Raw genomic sequence first — 19,683 nt, 5'->3', positions numbered from 1 at the left:
AGAGAGAGAGAGAGAGAGAGAGAGGGAGGAGAGAGAGAGAGAGAGAGAGAGAGAGAGAGAGAGAGAGAGAGAGAGAGAGAGAGAGAGGGATCTGGGAGACAGAGAAAGAGGTATTTTTCAATACATGTGGCCCAGCCACCTGAAGGAACATAAAACATAGAAATGGTGCAGGCCATTCGGCCCTTCGCGCCAGCACTGCCATTCAATATGATCATAGTTGCTCAACTAAAATTTGTACCCCGTTCCCGCTTTCTCCCACATACATTGATTCCGTTGTCAATACTCATTAATTTATTGAATAGTTTGAGTTGGTCCCTGAAAAACATGGTGAACACGTGGGCATGATGGGCCGAAAGGCCTGTTCTGTACTGCATGACTCTGTAATGACAACAAGCCTGCGACAAAACTGACGCAATGAGTATTCTTCTAAAGAGATTTGCACCAATTTAGTGTTTAAGAAACAGAATTGCTTCTGCACTACATTCTGAAGCTTATAAAGTTCAGGAAGCAGAGTGCAGCAACTAGTACAATCAATACCTCACAGCGCCAGAGACCCGGGTTTAATCATGACATGTGTGCAGTTTGTACCCATGGGTTTTCACCAAGTGTTCCTATCTGTTGCCATGTCCTAAAGGTGCGCATATTGGTAGGTTAATCAATCAGTATAAATTGTACCTAGTGAGGTAGGTGAGTGGTAGAATCGGAGGAACTGATGGGACTACAGAGAATAAAATGGGATTAATGTCGGCCTGATGGTCAGCTACGGACTCAGTGAGCCAAACAGTGTTTCTATACGGTATCTCTCTACGGTATGTCTTCTACCCTGCTTGCTGCTAAAGCAACACATTAGTTTTTGAATGTACATATTTCCAGCACACACTGTGCTGCTTCACGATACCACAACTCAGCAGTTTAAATTAGGATTGCTGATGCTGATTGGATTTCTTCCTGGAGAGTTTATGACATAACATCCCGCCTCCAAACTCACGGCTCCGCTTGTCTGTCTTTTTCTCACCTTCATCTCAAAATGTTCAAAGAAAATTGATGTAATGGTATTTCAATGACATTTTCTACAACATTTTTAATGTTCATTGCAAAGAAATGAAAAGTTCAGCTTCAAACAGATCAGTTGAAGTGGTTTTGTGGTACAATCATTGAAAAGTACACATAACAACCTAATGAAAGAATTAGTTCATGACAAAGTTTTAAATACGTTGATCATTTAGGTTATGTCTTGTTCTTGCATATTGTTGCAAGTGCTGCTTGCCTGACACAATGGCTTAAATCAACATCAAACACAACATGAATATTTAAATGATCTAAAAACAAATAAGTACTTGGGGAGAGAAGGGATTTTTGTTGTGCACCTGGTATGTTGAAATTATAACACTTTATTCTGAGCAGGAAGTAAATTTGCAGGATTACTGATGACAAGGACAGGGGAGACTTCAGAAAGGCCTCAGGCAAGGTAGGCTGGTTTAGGTGATACCAACGCTGAGATTCAAGAAGCATGGTTTGTTATATTTAGAACTAAGGTTTTCAAAATAGGACAATAGTTGTTTCTGGGAATATCTTCAAACATCAGCAAAGTGATAATGAAGTGAATAAGATAATTGGCAAAAGATGATGTGCTGGCAGAACTCAGCGGGTCAGGGAATGGACAGGTGATGTTTCAGGTTGGGATCCTTCCTCAGACTATTATTGGCAAGATTGGCTGTATTATATTTGTTTTAATGTTGGAACTTTACATTAAAGTGTTACAGTTAAACGTAGTTGAAGGACGTGAAACAGGCCGGGATAGAGAAGAGATTCACAAAAATCATTAGAGGATTGCAAAGTTGCAATAACATGGATAGAGTGAGGAAACAATGGTTTTGCCCTTGGGCTAGGGCAGGGGTCGGCAACCTTGTTCTGCGTACGCGCCAGGACACATGATCCCAGGGCTGGGGGAACCTTTAGGAGGAGATATGTCCCATCTGCCCCGTCATTCATCAAGATAATGGGTAATCCTGAATGAATGAATGAATGAATGATTGAATGTATGAATGAATGAATGATACATTATTGTCACTTGTGGCATGTCACAGTGAGATATTTGGTTTCGCACAAGTATACAAAGAGTCGCAACATACAGGGTGCCGACAACGTTACAAAGTATTCCATCTAAGCCCCAATGGCCCCACTTTGTTCTCAGCGCCCCCCCCCTTCTCAAGGCCAGGTACTCTAGATTCAAGCCAAATGGCCAAAACTGCTCAACCCCTTTTCGTGCCACAGGCGGATATGGAGGCCAAGTCATTTGGGTCATTTTTAAAGCACAGATTGACAAATTCGTGATTAGTATTGCCCCTGTCCAACTTATGCCCCTGTCCCACTTAGGAAACCTGAACGGAAACCTCTGGAGACTTTGTGCCCCACCCAAGGTTTCCGTGCGGTTCCCGGAGGTTTTTGTCAGTCTCCCTACCTGCTTCCACCACCTGCAACCTCCGGGAACCGCACGGAAACCTTGGGTTGGGCGCAAAGTCTCCAGAGGTTTCCGTTCAGGTTTCCTAAGTGGGACAGGGGCATTAGGGTGTCAAAAGTTACGGAGGACAGGAGAATGGGGTGAAGATAGATCAACCATTCTGGTTGGGCCAAATGGCCTAATTCTGCTCCTATGACTTATGAACATCATAGAATATATGCAAGACAGGAATTCATTAATAATAATAATACATTTTATTTATGGGCGCCTTTCAAGAGTCTCAAGGACACCTTACAAAAATTTAGCAGGTAGAGGAAAAAAATGTAAGGGGAATGAAATAAATAGTAGAGACATGACTAGTACACAAAGTAAAGACAGAATACAATTCAAAACACAATATGAGGCAATTAATGCACAGATGAAAAGGGAGGGGGACGTGGGGCTAAGGATAGGCAGAGGTGAAGAGATGGGTCTTGAGGCGGGACTGGAAGATGGTGAGGGTCACGGAATTGCGGATCAGTTGGGGGAGGGAGTTCCAGAGTCTGGGAGCTGCCCTGGAGAAGGCTCTGTCCCCAAAACTGCGGAGGTTGGACTTGTGGATGAAGAGGAGACCGGCTGATGTGGATCTGAGGGACTGTGAGGGTTGGTAGGGGGAGAGGAGGTCAATGAGATATGGGGGGGGCAGATGGTGGAGGGCTTTGTAGGTGAGGATCAGGATTTTGTAGGTGATCCGGTGGGAGATGGGAAGCCAGTGAAGTTGTTTGAGGACTGGAGTGATGTGATGCCAGGATTTGGTGTGGGTGATGAGTCGGGCGGCTGCGTTCTGGACCAGTTGGAGTCGGTTGATGTAGGTGGAGCTGATGCCAAGGAGAAGTGAGTTGCAATAGTCCAGTCGGGAGGAGATGAGGGCATGGATGAGTCTTTCAGCAGTGGGAGGTGTGAGAGAGGGTCTGAATTTGGCGATGTTGCGGAGATGAAAGAAGGAGGTTTTAATGACATGGCGGATGTGAGGCTCAAGGGAGAGGGTGGAATCAAAGATCACACCAAGGTTGCGGGCCTGGGGAGATGGGGAGACAGTGGTGCCGTCGATGGTGAGAGTGGGGTTATTGATTTTGCTGAGTGTGGCTTTGGAGCCTATGAGGAGGAATTCTGTCTTATCGCTGTTGAGTTTGAGGAAGTTATGTTGCATCCAGGTTTTTATAGCTGACAACCAGGAGTTGATATGGGAGGGGGGGGGGGGGGGGTGTGGGGGGATTTGGTGCCGAGGTAGATCTGGGTGTCATCGGCGTAACAGTGGAAGTCCAGAATGAAGTGGCGGAGTATCTGACCAAGGGGGAGGATGTAGATGATGAAGAGGAGGGGGCCGAGTACGGAGCCTTGGGGAACGCCTTGAGTGACTGTGGCTGTAGCAGAGGTGTGGTTGTGGAGAGAGATGAAGTGGGATCTGTTGGAAAGGTAGGAACGGAGCCAGCTGAGTGCAGAGCCTTCAATGCCGAGGTCCTTGAGTCTGGTGAGCAGGATGTTATGGTTCACGGTATCAAAGGCTGCGCTCAGGTCGAGTAGGATGAAGATGTTGAGGGAACCAGTGTCAGCAGAGATGAGGAGGTCGTTGAGGACTTTGAGGAGAGCAGTTTCTGTGCTATGGAGGGGGCGAAAACCAGATTGGAAGTGTTCAAGTAGGTTATACGCAAGGAGGTGGGAATGAAGTTGCGACGCAACGATAAGCTCCAGGGTTTTTGAAAGAAAGGGGAGGTTAGACATTCACTAGTCCATCATCACTGCATGAGCTCTATACATTGGGAACTTTCTGCACCATCTTATTCCTTCTTCAAAACCACAATGAGACCTGCCTGCTGCCTCCACCATTTATTTCCAGATTCCAACTACAAAGATTTTCCTCACATCACTTTTAATTATCTCAAGTACATAGTTTGCTGAAAGTGCCAAATACAGGTAGACAAAGTGATGAAGGCGGCATATGCATATTTACATCCATCAGCGTTGTAACGTCATGCTGGAGCTTTGTGATGGCACAACTGGAATATCGGGTGCAGTTCTGCTTGTCATAGTCTTCCTCCCAGAGGAGCCCACAATCCGAAGGCACATGTTTACGGTGAGAGAGGAACTATTCAAATGCAACTGTTGACCGGTGTGGACAAGTTGGGCCGATGGCCCTGTTTCTACACAGTATCACTCTATGACTAGTGTAGCTGGGATATGTTGTCCGGTGTCCGGAGAGGAGGGACACCGACCGACTGGGGGGGGTTAGGGGTGGAGGTGCAGCGGGGACCTGGCCTTTGAGGAGGAGCGAGTGAGCAGGGCGCTGGGAGGGATTTATTTCATGGACAGGTTTATCCCGCCAACGTGTGAATCGCGTGTATGTTGTTCCCAGGGCAATATTTTGTGTATTTATAGGATTGTTATCCCGGGAGGTCTAAAGCCCAGCTGATAGCGGAATTAAATTATATCTAATATATTTCGCAAATTACATTTGACGAGCTGTCCGCAAATGCCTTGTGAAATATGCCAGAGTATTTCACCCGCATTCGCAGAGCCCGGGAGTGGAGCGGTCGCTGCCTCTGTTCCTCTAATGAGCGCACACACCTCGGTAACTCCAGGCCGAGCGGGCACACTTTAGTTTAGAGATACAGCATGGAAACAGGCCCTTCGGCCCACCGAGCACGCTGACCACCGATCACCCGTTCACACTAGTTCTATGTATCTCACTTTCTCATCCACTCCCTACAAACAAGGGGCCAATTCATCCACAAACCCGCGCGTCCGTGGCATGTGACCCACGCGGCCACAAAGAGAATGTGCAAACTCCACACAGACAGCACCGAGGTCATGATCGTACCCGATCTCTGGCGTTTGAGGTACCGATCCCTCACGCTGGGCTTCGATGGCAGCCACCTGGAATGCAGATGGTTCCATTGAGATCACTGCCCAGAGTTACAGACAGAGATTTGGGAAGATGACATGATTTCCACCCTTTCTGTTGCTATCGAGGATCACTTAGGGACGGGGCTCGTGTGGAAACAAGTAGCTGTAGATGCTGGTTTACAAAATAATAATTCCTGTATGTCTCTCACTTGTCTTGGCTGTCAGGGAACAGTTTGGCCCAAGGTCCAAGTTCACTCAGACGCCAATTAGGCAACATCTTGAGCCCGCGCAAGAAAAACAACCACCCTTTTCCCTGTTATCATTAATCGGATAACTATTCCTGGATGTAATGCGGAGGAAGGAACTGCAGATGCTGGTTTAAACCGAAGATAGACACAAAAAGCTGGAGTAACTCAGCGGGACAGGCAGTATCTCTGGAGAGAAGGAATGGTGACGTTTCGGATCGAGTAATTATGGGAAGGGTCTCGGCCTGAAACGTCACCATTCCTTCTCTCCAGAGATACTGCCTGGCCCGCTGAGTTACACCAGCATTTTTTATTATTCCTGGAGATGTGGAGATAGGGTTAGTCCAATCTGAATCTGAGATAGACCTTGTGTCTCGTTGGATGAACATTGGTTCTGAAGACTTGCATCTCCTGACCAACCGCTCCTCAAAACACGGCGGCTTAAGATAAACTCCGGACAGATCAGTCAACACGGAAGAGAAAACCGAAAGCAATCGTTCTTCAGAAGCCCCGGGGATTGGCAGTATTTGTTTCACAAAGACAACTCGCCAAAGACTGAACGACACGAAACGTCCTCATTCATTCCGTCTCCTCGCAACGAACAGGAATGAATTACGCGCGGAGTTCCGCATTCTCACAACCCGATGAAACCACATATCTGACACTTTAGTCAAATCGGTCAAAGTTGTATTTACCGACAAGTATTTAAAAGGCAGACCCCCCCCCCCAATCATGCCCTCTGTCAGAGAGTAGGCGCCAACTCCGAAACAACTTTCCCCTTCGCTACAAACTCCACAACATCCCCATCGTACACTGTTCAAATTAATTATTTTAAAAGAAATACTGAGCCTGTTCTGACGTCATGAGGTTCTTAGATATTTACCAAACCATACAAGCATGAGGGAATTCACACCTTCTGCAGTTGGTCATGTTTCAGTTCCGTGAAGAGATACGCGATGAGATGAGAAGCGATCATCTTGGTTTTGTTCCAAGGCACGAGCTCTTGGCGATGGGACGAGACTTGACCACTGAGGCGAGATGCCGGCTTCCTATTTTAGTTCATTCCATCTGTGGCTCAGCCCAGCCTCCACCTCACGTCACACCATCCTGTTGCGATTACCCGGCTATTGGCTGCCCGCTGTGGGTGTGTCGCCATCCCCGCCTCCCGTCTCTCCGCCCCTCACATCTCCACCCTCTCCCTCTCTACCTGGCCCCCCCCTGTCCACCTGCCCCCCCCCCCCCCCCCCCCCCCCCCCCCCCCCCCCCCCCCCCCCGGGAGAAGGGCCACACACGCTGCTGTCCCTCAGCGTCCGTCCAAGTTGAGTGAGAATTAGTAAAATCCCAGCTGTCCAATTAAATGACAGCTGGTGCGTGTTCAAGACCTGTTTTACAAGTGTTATGTAATGGGCCTGTCCCACTTCGCGACTTTTACAGGCGACTGCCGGCACACGTCATGTTGAAAAAGTTGGCGACCTATCACGGGTGTCAGCAGTCGCCTGTAAAGGTCGCGAAGTGGGACAGGCCCATTACATATCGCTTGTAAAACAGGTCTTGAACACGCACCAGCTGTCATTTAATTGGACAAGGCGGAGAGGGCGGACAAACAGACAAAATAATATGGAGGAAAAATGATCAATGGATGATGTCAGAATTAGGCCATTCGGCCCATCAAGTTACTCCACTATGCCATTCAGTCATGGCTGATCTAAATCTCCTTCCTAACCCCATTCTCCTGCCTTCTCCCCATAACCACTGACACTTGTACTAATCTATCTCTGCCTTAAACACATCAGGACTCGGCCTCCAAAGCCTTCTGCCCAACATGTCCCATCTACATTAGTCCCAGCTGCCCATGTTTGGTCGATATCCCTCCAAACCTGTCCTATCCATGTACCTGTACATCTTAAACGTTGGGATAGTCCATGCCTCAACTGCCTCCTCTGGCAGCTTGTTCCATACACCCACCACACTTTGTGTGAAAAAATTACCCCTCAAGATTCCTATTAAATCTTTTCCCCTTCACCTTAAACCTATGTCCTTTGGTCCTCGATTCACCCACTCTGGGCAAGAGAATCTGTGCATCTACCCAATCTATTCCTCTCATGATTTTATACACTATCACCCCCTCATCCTCCTGCGCTCCAAGGAATAGATTCCCAGCCTACTTAATACCTCCCCGTATAGCTCACACCCTCTCGTCCTGGCAACATCTTCATAAATCTTCTCTGTACCCTTTCCAGCTCAACAACATCTTTCCTATAACATGGTGCCCAGAACTGAACATAATACTCTAAATGCGGCCTCACCAACGTCTTATACAACTGCAACATGGCATCTCTGCAACTGGATCCTCCCTTTCCTGACCAACAGACCCTTTTCATGAGGATAGGGAACAAATCCTCATCCACAATAATCCTCCCACTAGTGCTCCACAAGGATGTGTTCTCAGCCCCGTTCCTTGCTCCTTGTACCTGGTATTCCTTACCACTCTGCAGCCAAGTACAAATCTAATTCCATTTTCAAATTCGCAGACGACACCACCATTGTGGGCTGGATATCAAATAATGATGAGACAGAGTACAGGAATGAGATTGAGAACCTCGTGTCCTGGTGTTGAGCCAACAACCTTTCTCTCAATGACACCGAGACAAAGGAGATAGTGATTGGCTTCAGGAAACAAAGCGGTTCACATTCCCCAGTTTGCTGAAGTAGCAATGGTAGAAAACTTCAAATTCCTAGAGTCAATATCACCAACAACTTTTCCTAGCCCACCAATATTGAAGCAACGACCAAGAAGGCACACCAACACCTCTAGTTCCTTAGAAGGCTTAGGAAGTTTGGCATGTCCCCTACAACTCTCACCAACCTCTACAGATGCGCCACAGAAAGCATTTTATCCGGATGCATCACAACTTGGTTTGGGAACATCTCCATCCAAGACCGCAAGAAATTGCAGCGAATTGTGGACACAGCCCAGACCGTCAACACAAACCAACTTCCCTTCTATTGACTCAGTTTATACCTCACGATGCTTCAGCAATGCCAACAGCATCATCAAGGACGAGTCGCACCCTGATCACTCCCTCTTCTCCCCTCTCCCATCAGGCAAAAGGTATAAAAGTGTGAAAACGCACGCACACCTCCAGATTCAGGGACAATTTCTTCCCAGCTGGTATCAGGCAACTGAATCATCCTACCACAACCAGACAGCAGTGCTCAACTGCCATCTACCTCTTTGGTGATCCTTGGACTATCCTTGATCGGACTTTGCTGGCTTAACCTTGCACGAAACGTTATTCCCTTATCATGCATCTATACACTGTAATGGTTCATTGGAAGCATGTATTGTCTTTGTACGGGCTGGTTAGCATGCAACAAAAGCAACTAAACTGAACTGAACCGAACAAGGGCCCTTGGAGCCCATGACAACCATCGATCACCCGTACACTAGTTCTAGTCCTACACACTAGGAACAGTTTACAGAAGCCAATTAACCAACAAACCCATACCCCTAACCAGAAGCCGTGGATGAGCAGGGAGGTCAGACTCCTACTGAAGGCTCGCGATGCCGCTTTCAGATCTGGCGACGCTGAGGGATACAGCTCATCCAGGGCCAATCTGAAAATGGGAATTAGGATTGCTAAACTCAATCATAAACGGCGGATTGAGGAGCATTTCCACAACAACTCTGACCCCGGGCGCATGTGGCAAGGAATCAAATCCCTTGCCGATTATCAGAAAGTTAACACCCCTCCCCCAGACAACGCCACCCTGCCTGACGAGCTAAACCACTTCTATGCTCGCTTTGACCGGGACAACAAAACCCCAGCCATTAAAGTTGCTCCACCCCCGAAGGAACAACCTCTCAGCCTCTCCACCTCTGCTGTACAAGATGCACTGAGCAAGGTGAATGAGCGCAAAGCTGCCGGCCCCGATGGCATCCCTGGCCGGGTGCTTAGGGCATGTGCTGGACAACTATCCCCAGTCCTCGCCAACATTTTCAATCTCTCACTGGCCCAGGGTGTTGTCCCCACTTGCCTCAAGACATCAACCATCGTGCCAGTGCCCAAACAGTCAGCTACAGGGAGTCTCAACGATTTCCGCCCAGTGGCACTCACCCCTGTCATTGCAAAGTGCTTTGAGCGGCTGATCTTGGCTCACCTCAAAGCCTGCCTCCCCCCCAAACTGGACCCCCACCAGTTTGCCTACCGGACCAACAGGTCTACACAGGACGCCATATCGATGGCCCTACACTCTGCCCTGACCCACCTGGACTACAACAACTCCTACATCAGGCTGCTGTTCATTGATTTCAGCTCTGCCTTTAACACCGTCATCCCAGCCAGCTTGATCACCAAACTCAGTGGACTTGGCATCTCCACCTCCCTCTGCAATTGGACACTGGACTTCCTCACTAACAGACCACAGTCTGTTAGGGTCAATAACCTCACCTCCTCCACTATAACACTGAACACCGGAGTGCCACAGGGCTGTGTGCTCAGCCCTCTCCTCTACTCCCTCTTCACCCACGACTGCATCCCAAAGTACGGATCCAACGCCATTATTAAGTTTGCTGACGATACCACGGTAGTAGGACTGATCAGTGACAACGACGAGTCAGCCTACAGGGAGGAGGTCCAGCACCTGACAACCTGGTGTGCCAACAATAACCTCGTCCTCAACTCCAAAAAGACGAAGGAGATTATTGTTGACTTCAGGCAGACCAGAGGAGGCAGTCATACCGCCATCCATATAAACGGGACTGAGGTGGAGCGCGTCTCCAGCTATAAATTCCTTGGAGTACATATCTCGGAGGACTTGTCCTGGTCCCTCAACACCTCCAAGCTGATCACAAAGGCACAGGAGCGCCTTTACTTCCTGAGGAGGCTCAAGAAAGCTCACCTGTCCCCCCAGATCCTGACCAACTTTTACCGCTGTACCATAGAGAGTATCCTGACCACCTGCTTCACGGTATGGTACAGCAGCTGCACTGCTGCGGACAGGAAGGCACTACAACGGGTGGTGAAAACGGCGCAGCACATCATCGGTGCCCCGCTCCCTGCCATGGATGCCCTCCACCGAAAACGGTGTCTGAGACGGGCTGGGAAGATCATCAAAGACCCCTCACACCCCAACCATGGACTGTTTGCCCTCCTCCCATTAGGGAGGCGGTACAGGAGCCTCAGGTCACGTACTAGTATGATGAGGAAAAGCTTCTACAACAACACAATCACACTGCTGAACTCGGAGTCCCGACGATAGATTTCTCTGGTCCCTCCGTCCCCTTTGTTTAATTATTCTGTATTTCCTGATTATTCTGTATCTTCCCTCTTTCTATTTTTTTTTTTGTTTTTCTTTATGTACAACTACTACGGACTGACGCAAAACTGCATTTCGTTGTACTGATACTTGTATTTGTGCGATGACATTAAAGTTGAATTGACATCCCTGGAATGTGGGAGGAAACCAGAGCGCCTGGGGAAAACCCACGCAATCACATGGAGAATATATAAATTCTGTATAGGCAGCAGCCGTAGTTAGGATCTAACCTGGGCCTTTGGCGCTGACAGACAGCAACTCCACTTTTCTACCATTATGCTGTCCAATACTGTCCGAATCTGCAATCCATTGCTTCTGGAGATGGTGGAGAGAGATACTGTAACGACATTCAAGAGGAATCTAGATGAGTATTTCGAGATTACAGGTCAAACATCAGTAAATGGAGATGGGTACTCATTGGCTGGCATGGACAGGATGGGCTGAATGGCTTGTTCTGTGCCACATGCCTCGATGATTCTATGATACTATGAGATGGATCAACATTGATCAAATATCTGCCACCATGTCACAAGGAAATATGCAAATATTTCATCTCAGATGAGCTAGCTTCTATTTCAAAAGGCTTGATTAAGATATGTATTATTCTTTCAAAACTTTATGGTCAATGAATTGCCAGTGCTCAATGTGAACTTTATTATACATTTACGAGAAAGTCTCTCATGTCCCGTCTCCTGTAACTGAAATGACTTTCTCGTAAATGTATCATAGAATCATCGAGCCTCTGTTATCATGACACTAGTGCCATATAATGCAGATAGTGACAAACAGGTACAGTTACAGGTAACATCCTCAACTGTCATTACAGCAGTCCTTATAACACCAGACATGGTTGACAAATGACATGTCCTATGTTCTAAGTGTGCAATTCAATAATTTCTTCTCATTGTTCACAGGGATAATCTATTTTGTAGCATAAAAGTTGCATTAATATAACACCATCACTGCGGTTCCCTGAAATTCTTCACAGCTAATTAAACATAGTCATCTTGGCAAGAGCTATCAAATTGGGTGTGTCTTGCAAGTAGGATTCTAAAAATATGATCAGATATTCTTCTATTGTTTGAAGGTGAATTGGACAAAAGTAGCAAAAGTAATGCTTTTCTTCAACAAAAAGCTGGAAACTGCAAGTGTATAACCTGTCGGAGTATTATTGTCACCAGTATTATTAAAAGAAAATTCAAGGTAATCAATGAAGGTCAGTGTGGTTTTGTGAAGGGAAGTCATGTTTGACCAATTTACTGGAGTTTTCTTAATGATTAATATGAGCAACAATTTGAGGTCTTAGTTAGCACTAATTGATGTAGCCTCACTTGGTGGATCTTCAGTTAGAGAGTTTCTGGTTAAATGGGATCAATCAATGTAGTTCACTTAGTTTTCCAGAAAATATTTGTTAAGATGTTGCATCAAAGATCATTGCAGAGAAGAAAAACTCCTGGTGTAGCGTGGAATAGTGGGATGTGTTGGTGCACCAATCAGCATCAATGGCACCAAAGTGGAAATGGTTGAGAGCTTCAGGTTCTTCGGCATAAATATTCCCAACCATCAATCCTTGTTTAACCCCACTGAAACTACAGCCAAAGATAAGCAGACCAACAGCTCTACTTCATCAGTTGACTGAGAAATCTCAGCATGTCTACAATGACTCTTACAAACCCTAATGCATACAGTACCAGTGGGTTGCATCACAGGTTGGTTTGGGAACATCTCTGCTCAAGACAATAAGAAATAATCTGTTGTGGCGCTTACCGGTGGATGCGATCTCACTGGCTCTCCACTCCGCTCTGGACCACTTGGACAACAAAAACTCATATGTCAGGCTGTTATTCATTGATTACAGCTCAGCATTTAATACAATCATCCCCTCCAAACTGGATACCAAACTCGCAGAACTGGGTCTCTGCGCATCCCTCTGCAACTGGATCCTCGACTTCCTCATTCACAGACCACAGACTGTTCGTATTGGTGCAAATGTTTCAGCCTCGATAACGTTAGTACCTCCACCAATGTAAAGCACTTTGGCCAATCGGAGAGTTGTTTTTTAAATGTGCTATATAAATAAAAGTGACTTGACTTGAACAATCAGCACGGGAGCACCTCAAGGCTGCGTGCTCAGCCCCCTGCTGTACTCACTCTATACTCATGAATGCTCAGACCCCTGCTGTACTCACTCTATACTCATGAATGCTCAGCCCCCTGCTGTACTCACTCTATACTAATGAATGCCCAGCCCCTTGCTGTACTCACTCTATAATCATGACTGCATAGCTGGTCATGGTGCGAACTCCATCATCAAGTTCACTGACGACACCACTGTTGTGGGATGTATCACTCATGGGGACTAATCAGAGTAAAGGAGAGAGATCGACCGACTGACCAAATGGTGCCAGCACAATAACCTGGCCCTCAACACCAGCAAAACCAAGGAACTGATTGTGGACTTTGGAAGAGGTAGGATGGGGACCCACAGTCCCGTTTATATCAATTGGTCGATGGTGGAAAATGTCAAGAGCTTCAAATTCCTGGGCGTGCACATCCCTGAAGATCTCTCCTGGTCCGAGAACACTGATGCAACTATAAAGAAAGCACATCAGCGCCTCTACTTCCTGAGAAGATTACGGAGAAACGGTTTGTCAAGGAGGACTCTCTCTAACTTCTACAGGTGTACAGTAAAGAGCATGCTGACCAGTTGCATCGTGGATTGGTTCGGCAATTTGAGCGCCCAGGAGCAGAAAAGACTACAAAAGGTAGTAAACACTGCCCAGTCCATCATTAGCTCTGACCTCCCTTCCATCGAGGGGATCGATCAATGTCGCTGCCTCAAAAAGGCTGGCAGCATCATCAAGGACCGACACCATCCTGGCCACACACTCATCTCCCCGCTACCTTCAGGTAGAAGGTGGTACAGGAGCCTGAAGACTGCAACGTCCAGGTTCAGGAATAGCTACTTCCCCACAGCCATTAGGCTATTAAACTCAACTCAAATGAAACTGTGAAGATTAATAGACAATTATCTGTTTATTTGCACTTTATCTGTTTATTTATTTATGTGTGTATATATTTATATAATGGTATATGGACACACTGATCTGTTCTGTATTCATGCCTACTATATTCTGTTGTGCTGAAGCAAAGCAAGAATGTCATTGTCCTATCTGGGACACATGACAATAAACTCTCTTGAATCACTTGAATCTTGAAATGGCAGAGAATTGTAGATGTAGCCCATTCCAACACCCATTGACACCATCTACACATCACACTGCTTCAGGAGAGCAGCCGACATAATCAAGGATGTTTTTCACCCAAGTCATTCCCTCATGTCCCGTCTCCGTCAAACAGAAGATATAAAAGATTGAAAGCCAATTCAAGAACAGCTTCTTCCTCGCTATAATCAGACGTGAACATTCCAACCATAAGCTATGAACTAGCCTTGATCTTCCACCTACTTCAATGCAGAAATGACCTTAATATTGATTTGATTATTTTAACAACTGATGTGAGACCAACTGGATGGCAGTTCCTTTACTTTCCCGTCTCTTTCCTTTCTTCAATGACAGTTTCAGCAGCCATGACCACCCCTGGAAATGTAATTACAAGGGAAGGCACACCAGTATGAAATAAATATTGAAAATGTTAAAATGATGGTTCAGTGCCGGGGTTATTTGTGCTGCTACTCCTCAGCTTAGTGACCTGGGTTTGATTCTGACCTCAAATGCTGTCTGTGTGGAGTCCGCACTTTCTTCCAGTGACCGCATGAGTTTCCACTGTGTGCTCCAATTTTCTATAACATCCCAAAAATGTGCAGTTTTCTAGTTTATGTGTGGATGCAAGTTAGAATTTGGGGGGGAGTTGATGGAAGTACTGGGAGAATAAACTGATATTAGTGTAAATGGTTGCGTGATGGATGGGGGCCGTATCTCTCTGTGACTTTGAGAGCATCAATTGATTTCTCTCAACTTACTGAGATTGGTCCAGAACATGACAAACTTTGGAAGGTCATCAATAACTCATCACTTTTCTTTTAAAACCTGTAATTTATTTTAAGTTCCTCACTGACAATAATCCCCCTGTATCCAATTATTTATGCTACATTTATAATGCTTTCTACATCAAAAAATATGGAAAATATGAATTCAGCACCTCCATCATTTCCTCCACTATGATCTTGCCTGTCATTATCTCAACACATTTACCATTAACTTTACCATTCTTTTCTCCTTTACAAAGTTGTGGAGTTCTTACAATTATTTTATTTATCTTATTAATTGGTTTTCCTATATTATTTTCATACTATCAACTGTTTGTCGTATGTTGATAGTATGAACATACTGCTTTCTAAATCTTCCCAAAATCTTACATTTACAACTTTTTTGGCCACATTATAAGTCTCATCTTTTCATCTGATATCGTTGTTCATACATTTTCTGTGAACTATGAACTTGTTTATTTAAAGAGTGGGTGTAAAATAACACAACAGATTATAACATATTGTTTGTGTTTTGTCAAAGATATCTGAAACTTGAGCGAGGTTAGCAAAGCGCGCATTTAAGCTCAAGGCTCCTGAGATAGGGGTTGGGGTGGGGGTGGAGGGGGGGGTGGGGAGCTGAGAAAGAAATAATAGCAAGGATTAATGGTGCAGCAGATCAACAAACAAACCATTTGTCTGCCTCTTTGCCCAGATCAATGTAAATTAATGACAATTAAATTGAATTAAAATGAATTAAAGAAAAGGCAATGGGTCAGGATACAGCTCAGTATCTGACTCCTATGTAAATGAGTGTATACACTCAGAAGAGAACAACATACTATAATGCAAGCTGCAGCATGCTACAAGGCATTTTTGTAATCATAAAAGTAAATCAACCTTCAGAATAAGGGTACATTGTGTTCTTGAGGAAGATCAGTATTGAATGTTCTGTTCCTTATGGTGAACTGTGCAAATGTATTCAGGTGCCTGGCATCTTAGCCATAAGCAAAGGGGAAGACCTTGCACCTACATTGATTCTCTCAACAGTCTGAAAGCTTCACAACTATTCCCTTCTCTAGGGAATTAATATATACCCCCCACCACCCCAATTCTAAACTTCTAACTGTATTATAATGAACGTTTTTACAAGTTACAACTCATGAATAAATGTTTGCACAGTAATTTTCCTTTAGCTATGGCAGTGAGTGGGTCAAACACACACAGCAACTTCTATAAAACACTTTTTTTGTTGCTGGAACCACCCTGCTGGTCAGGCAGTATCTGTGAGAACTGAACCAACATTGATTGACATGGTTTATGCTGATATCTCTACAAGGTCCCAGTGTCTGCAGTAAGTTCCATCAAATGATTTGCACGAGCTGTTCCACATCGATGGTCAAGAATGTGGATTACAAAAAGGATAACATCTTCAGAGAAGTTCAAGTACATCCCATTATTCTTCAGAGAAAGGAAAGAGCCACACTTCCCTTTACGTTGCTTTTAGTTTTCTGCCCTCCATCATTTTGAAATAGGGTCCTGACCCAAAACATAATTTCTCCACTTCTCTCCAAAAATGCTGCCTGATGCGTTGAATTTCTCCTTTGTTTGTTTTGCTCAAGATTCCATCATCTACTATCTCTAGTAATGATGATCTGATCTATGTTACCTGTGACATCCTTGGCTTTGCATTGACTAGAGATCAACTGTGGCAGGCAGGCGTGATGATGTTACTTCTGATAAAGCTGCTCAGAATCAGTGGTGGACACCCGAGTTGAGGCCATCCCACCACCATCTCTAATAAATGATCTTCAAACTAAAACACTAATATTGTTCCTCTTTCCGTAAATGCTGCCTAACCAGCTGAGGTTTTTCATCTTTTACCAATTTTATATCAAATCTAAATCAAAGGGAAATAGCAGCTGGCTCTTTTGCTAGCAGAAGCAGCCGAGGAAGTCATTTCCTAATCTTCTTGGGTAACCCTGAACAGTATGTAAATATAGGCAGAATATGAGTATGTTACTTGCCACACATCAGAACAGATACTTAGAAAATAGTTATTGCCTCACTTATGAAACTTTGCAAAAATTGTGTTGTAACATCTCGTTAAAGTGGAGCAATAACATTTCTGGAAATATTCTTTGTTAATGCTTTGTTATGATTCAGCTCTCAAAATTAAAGTTAATTTCTTTATCTATCATCCTTGTGTTGTTAAAATGATCTTCACAAATTTCATATAAAACTGGCCTTTAAACGGCACAAAAGTCACATCATGGGACACAACAAAATGCAGATGCCAGAATCTTGAGTCAAAAACAAAGTGCCGGAGGAACTCAGCAGGTCATGCAACCTGTAAAGAAAATGGACAGATGGCTTTTCAGTTCGGGACCCTTCTTCAAAATCATAGAGTCACACGGCACGGAAACAGGTTGTTCAGCCAACTCATCCTTGCCGACCAAAATGCCCTGTAGATGGTTTATGCATGCAACCTATAATGTAGCTACCTCAATACCACTAACCACGCCCAGCCATATCAGTATAATGGTGATATCCTCCCCTTGTTCCTCCCTGTTTGTTCCAGTACACCTGAAGACTAGATGCAGTCAGTACTGGGACGTGTGTAACATGTGCCTTAATTAAAGACTCAGTAAAGGTTACAGTGTGTCAGACTTTTTTCCCTTTTTTTACAACAATGAGAAAGGCTCTCTGACTGAGATCTCCCTGTGCAAGTCCCATTTATTTGGCTCACATCCCTTTCCAGTCCCTACAGTCTTTAAACATTGTAATTGTTCCCATCGCTATGGCTTCTTCTGGCCACTACCTACCACCTTTGGTGTGAAACAGTAGCCCATCAGGGTCCTTTCCCCTTTCATCTTAAATCTCCCCATACATGGTGAAAAGGCTGTGATTATTCACATTATCTATACCCCTTATGAACATATATCTCTATAAGGCTCTGGAAAAATACCGCAGCCTAGCCACTTGCCTTATTACTGGTGCCTTGTTGTCCCACTCACATCCTTGCATATCTTCTCTGCCCCCTTTCAGCTTAATGACATCCTTCCTATCGCTAGGCAACCAGAACTGCACACAATTGCCCATGTTACATTGTCATGGTCACCCCCCACATCACCCAGAAAGATTTCATTTTTTATCTTGTTTTATATTAAATGGTTAAGAATGAGTTGTGAGGTAGATTTCAGAGTATTTATACTGAGAGCAGTGAGCTGAATGAGATGGGATTGGTTTGATGTCCACATTCCACACTCACTGTACTTTGCTGGGGAATGATTCCGTCTTCTGTCGAGCTGCCGTCTGGTAAAGCAGCATGTTATGTACAAACATGTGACATCTTCTGGCACGCAATCATGACACAGATGCTCACACATCTGCAGGGCAACAGGAAAAAGCTGAGCAATCAAACTGCCCTCTGTGACCTTGTCATTGTGGTGCCATGGGGTACGTGTACTCAAGGACATCCTTCAGATCTATATTTTAAATATGTGTTTTGCAACATGTGCATTTGGGAATTGAACTGTTCTCCTTATGAAGCCTGACTCAATGTTAGCAACCAACTCCCTTTACATTAGCAGCATCAGATCATCACAGACTGCAGCAGACAAGAGAACATCTTCCACTAAGTATCACCAAACTAACCTGTAAACATGGTTGCAATACTGCCTCTAATAACAAATAACTACTGTTAGATTCAGAGAGGTGTGTATCACGTTCAGTAAGGATGAATCTTAGCATTGAACCCAGCAGAGTCTGAAGAAGTGTTTACAGAGCTGAACCCCCTAAAGGCCACACTGAACATCTTCTTCTTGCGTATGGTGTGCACAGTCTAAAGTTGTAGGACAACTTGTTCTATTTGATCTTATTTGATTGTGCATGTGAATGTTGCAATCTCCCACTCCACACGGAACTCATGAGCAGGCAGCAGTGATTTTTTCTACAGGCCTTGGAGATATGGACTATCTCAAATCTGTCTCCAATGGTTGACAAGGTTCTTACTGGGATAGAAGGGCTTGAGTTTTACAAGAGAGTAGCTTGGCAACAGTTTTTTTCTCTGCGGTGCAGGAGGTTGAACATTATGATTTTTAGAATGAAGGGCATGGAGGCAGTGAATAGTCATAGCCTTTGTCACAGCGGAGGCAAGTCTAAAACTAAAGAGAAGACATTTATGGGGAGAGTGGAAATAATTTAAGGGACCTGAGGGGCGACCATTTAACACAGAGGGTTTTACGTAGGAAGTTCGATCCTGACATCGGGTGCTGATTACGTGGAGTTTGTACATTCTCACTGTGACCACGTGGGTTTCTCCGGGTGACCCACTGCCATCCCACATCCAAAAGATGTGTGGTTTTGTAAGTTAATTGGAAGTAGATGAGAAAGTGGGATAACATAGATCCAGGTACCCAAGCAGTCCTTCCAAATGACACAGAGGTTCACGAGCACCTCCTCTAACCTTATCTATGACGTTATCTCCTGTACATCAATGAGACCAAGCGTACTCAGCGGCCGTTCTGCCAAACACTTGTACTTGTACTTATAAAAACAGAATGATCAATCTAGATTGGAGTTGAGTTTATGTACATTTTAGGAGAGAATGCAGAATCAGATTGGGGTCAACTGTTCCTGCATCAAACAGTGAGGTTGAGCTTTTAAGTTTAAGAGATTCAAATTTAACTGATTTGCGATTCAAAATGTTTCATTGAATATTGGCTTTGGGCCTCGGGTACAAGAATGTAAATGGTAACAAACATAAGCATGAAATGCTGGGGATATGT

At 45.0% G+C, this 19,683-nt stretch overlaps 1 protein-coding gene across 2 annotated transcripts in view; it reads right to left on the bottom strand.

Annotated features, from left to right (window-relative positions):
* hk2 (hexokinase 2) overlaps positions 1-13,174 on the bottom strand; it is a 65,024-nt gene extending 51,850 nt beyond the window's left edge. The window contains exon 1 of one of the 2 annotated variants that reach the window (XM_055662476.1): positions 11,139-13,174. In XM_055662476.1, coding sequence (XP_055518451.1) covers positions 11,139-11,183 — 45 coding nt within the window. In that variant the 5' untranslated portion in view covers positions 11,184-13,174. Of the gene's footprint in view, positions 1-6,502; positions 6,651-11,138 lie in introns of those variants that run through there. The other variant, XM_055662475.1, reaches the window with a different exon arrangement.
* Positions 13,175-19,683: the final 6,509 nt, after the last annotated feature.

Source organism: Leucoraja erinacea, chromosome 35 (assembly GCF_028641065.1).
Source record: "Leucoraja erinacea ecotype New England chromosome 35, Leri_hhj_1, whole genome shotgun sequence".
Classification (NCBI taxonomy): Eukaryota; Metazoa; Chordata; class Chondrichthyes; order Rajiformes; family Rajidae; genus Leucoraja; species Leucoraja erinaceus.
Note: the sequence above shows the minus strand (reverse complement) of the source record. Positions and strands in the feature narration are given on the sequence as shown.